The 2,975-nt window shown below is 34.0% G+C and overlaps 1 protein-coding gene across 1 annotated transcript; it reads right to left on the bottom strand.

Moving 5' to 3' along the window:
• Window positions 1–9: 9 nt before the first annotated feature.
• On the bottom strand, window positions 10–2,751 carry LOC116349971 (coiled-coil domain-containing protein 186). Its single transcript, XM_031781673.1, has 3 exons — window positions 2,704–2,751; window positions 1,494–2,635; window positions 10–1,155 (listed from the first exon to the last, which is right to left on the bottom strand). The coding sequence occupies exons 2-3, from the start codon at window positions 2,630–2,632 to the stop codon at window positions 519–521; spliced, it is 1,776 nt and encodes a 591-aa protein (XP_031637533.1). The 5' UTR covers window positions 2,633–2,635; window positions 2,704–2,751; the 3' UTR covers window positions 10–518.
• Between the last annotated feature and the right edge of the window lie 224 nt (window positions 2,752–2,975).

Genomic DNA, 2,975 nt, shown 5'->3' with positions numbered 1-2,975 from the left:
AAAAAACGCTGTTCCTTCGATCACACATTAAAACGGCGAAAGTTAAAAGATGCCTCGTTGTATCCAAATCATTTTTGAAAGAGAGAATGTTGACAAACAATTCACTAAGTTAATCTCGTGTCATATTACATGAAAGAGAAAAAATGCAACGCATTGTGACGAAAGCTAAATATAATATTTTTCGGAGTCAAATAAAAACATATTTACTTTCAGAGCAAAAATGAGAAGAATAAAAACTGAGAGTTAAAATATAACATATCGCTTGTTTGTTTTGTCGCTAACTGAAATTATATTCTGTTTTAGTTCTCAGTTCTGTATGTGCTCTTTTAACTCTCAGTTTTTTTCTATCGTATTTTTCATTTAAAATACATTCTTATGCTTTTTTTCCGAAAAGAATTTTTATAACTTGTTTTGGGTTTCAGGCTCTCATTTGTAATGGATGTGATTCATCATCAGTTGACCACCTTCTGAAATTTTTAAAACCATTTTATGGCGATGAGATATATATCAAATGAATTTCACGATGTTTTTGCCTTCAGTTCATTGTATAATGCAACGCAATGATTTTCCAAAAATTCAATTTTCTCCGTTTGTTTGGCCAATTGACGTTGAAGTTTTACAATTCGATCGATTAGTGCTTTCTTTGATGGTTCTTGTATATCGTTTTGTGTGATCCTATTACTGGAAGTTGATTGTTCGGTATGTCGTGTCTCTCCGTCCGTACCAAATCCGCTATCGGCCGATGGTGACGATTCATTTGACCGTTTGCGCAATGTTACCAATTCACGATTCAATTCCTTTACAACTTGAGAATGTTTATTTTTAGACGCTTCTAAATCACCAATTATATTATCCAATTTATTTTGCAATGTTTCCGAATGATTTTTCTCATCCGCCAAAATGCGATTAAACAATTTAATTTCTTCACTATGCTTAAGTTTTGCCTTGGTTAGTTCATCTTCCATGTCTTTGACTAATTTGACTTTTTTCGCGTGCTCTTTGTTTAACCGTTCATTGTCTAACATTAGTGCCGACGACTTTGAATTGGCTAAAATCAATTTATTCTCCACTAGTACGCATTTTTCAGTAAAATCCTTTAACAGCATTAAAAATTCATCTTCTTTCTTTCGCAATGTGGCCATCTCGTCGGATTGCCTAGGGTTAATCACAAAGAAAAGAATGAAAATAATGGAAATTAATCAACAAATTGTAATGGAAACATATAATGAAAATCAAATATGTATAGTTTAAGAGCAAAGTAACCGTCACACATTTGCAACAACATTGCTTTGATTTGAGATTTGGTAGTAGCGTTAAGAATCGAGTTCTGTTGTGGAAGAACAGAACTACTACTACTAACAAATCTCAATTTTCGTCAGCAAAGTGTTTGCTAACGCAGCTTCGTTCAATTCATTTGCAAATTGTTTTTGATTTATGTGTGTATATGTGTGATCAAACCCTTACTATTTTCTTACATACTAAATAGATCTTACATACTAAATTCGTCGGATTGCTCTTTGTAACATTCATCGATGTACTTTAATTTATTTATTGATTTGATTAAACTCTCATTTTCTGCTCGTTGACTAGTTAAATTATTTTCGCTCAACTCAAGTTTGGATTGGAGATCTTCAATAGAGATCTTCATTTCCTCCATCGATGATTCCATTTCATTGAGTTTTTCCAAGAGTTTTGCCGACTTTTCCTTTTCAAGCTCGGCATCTTTGTTAAGATTTTCATTTTTCTCAAAAACTGTCGTAAATTCTGATCTTAAATCACTTAAACATTTCTGTAATTGCACTATATTTCGGTCTTTTCCATCAATCATATGTTTCAACATAATCATTTGAGCGCCTTGTTCTTGTTCGCTCTTTTTTTCCGTATCGATTTGTTGCTGACGTTGTTCATTCAGTTGATTCAATTGTTCTGTCGCATCGTTCAGTTTCTTTTCCAATTCTAATTTCAATGCTTTTTCTTGCGTTAAATTTCGTTGATTCCACTTAAGTTTGGTTTCGCACGTTTGCAAATCATATTTTAAATTTTCATTTTCTCGAATACATTCTCGCATCTCTTTGTGCGCTTTATCCCGTTCACCACATACAAATTTCAATCGATTGTTCAGTGCTTCGATTTCTTTTTGTGAATCTCGTAGCTTTCGTGCTGACAAATCTTTGGCTGCATTTGCATCGATGATGTTCTTTTCAAGCATTACATACCGCACCACGGCCTGTTCTTTTTCCTTTTTCCCTGTTTCATATTCACGTCGCAATGACCATTTTTCAGCTTCGAGCAGTGAAAGTTCTTTCTTCTGTACTTCAATCACTCCTTCATTGTGTCGTAATAGACTTTTTATGTTGCCATATTGTTCTTTTGTTTTATCAAGTGCTTCTTTCAACCGTGCATTCTCGGCTAATAAATTATCCTCAATACTTGTTTCTGTTGCTTCATACGTAAATTCATTCAGATTTTCGCCATCCGGTTGTTGTGACGGTGTAATTTCAATCGATGGCACCACAGCGATTTCACTTCGAATCTCATCGAAGCCATTGAGCTGCTGATATCCATCAATTTCGTCTGTTGTTTTAACATCTGTCTCATTTTGTTCATCACCGATTTGAACTTCACTACTCATTTTCTATTGAAGTAGAAAAAAAAGAAAAAAAATTGAAAATATTGGAATTCAATAATGAATATAAAGCTCACAAAACGTTGTATGGTTGAATGGAAACTTTCCCCGTTTGCAGTTCTTTGGTAAATTGACAAAAGACCATCTGCCATCCAAATAGCACGTAGTGCGCATGTCTTCAAAACCATCAGAATGCCAATGTGACAATGTTCAATATTTTTGTTTTATTTGAATTTAGGAATTCAATTCCACCAACCACAACCGTTGCAAATTTACGAGCAAAACAAAAGGCAACCGAAGGAAAAATTTGTGTGGATGTTGGATTTTGGGGCGGAATCATACCAGGTTT

This window comes from Contarinia nasturtii, unplaced genomic scaffold (assembly GCF_009176525.2).
Source record: "Contarinia nasturtii isolate CC-2019 unplaced genomic scaffold, AAFC_CNas_1.1 Cnas_scaffold_3194, whole genome shotgun sequence".
Classification (NCBI taxonomy): domain Eukaryota; kingdom Metazoa; phylum Arthropoda; class Insecta; order Diptera; family Cecidomyiidae; genus Contarinia; species Contarinia nasturtii.
The sequence above is the reverse complement of the archived record's forward strand: the minus strand, read 5'-3'. Positions and strand labels throughout refer to the sequence as shown.

Coding starts and splice junctions, on each gene's coding strand:
- LOC116349971 (XM_031781673.1), bottom strand. CDS start 2,632: ATGAGTAGTGAAGTTCAAATCGGTGATGAACAAAATGAGACAGATGTT. Junction 1,156..1,493: donor CAATCCGACGAATTTAGTAT/GTAAGATCTATT, acceptor GATTAACCCTAG/GCAATCCGACGAGATGGCCA.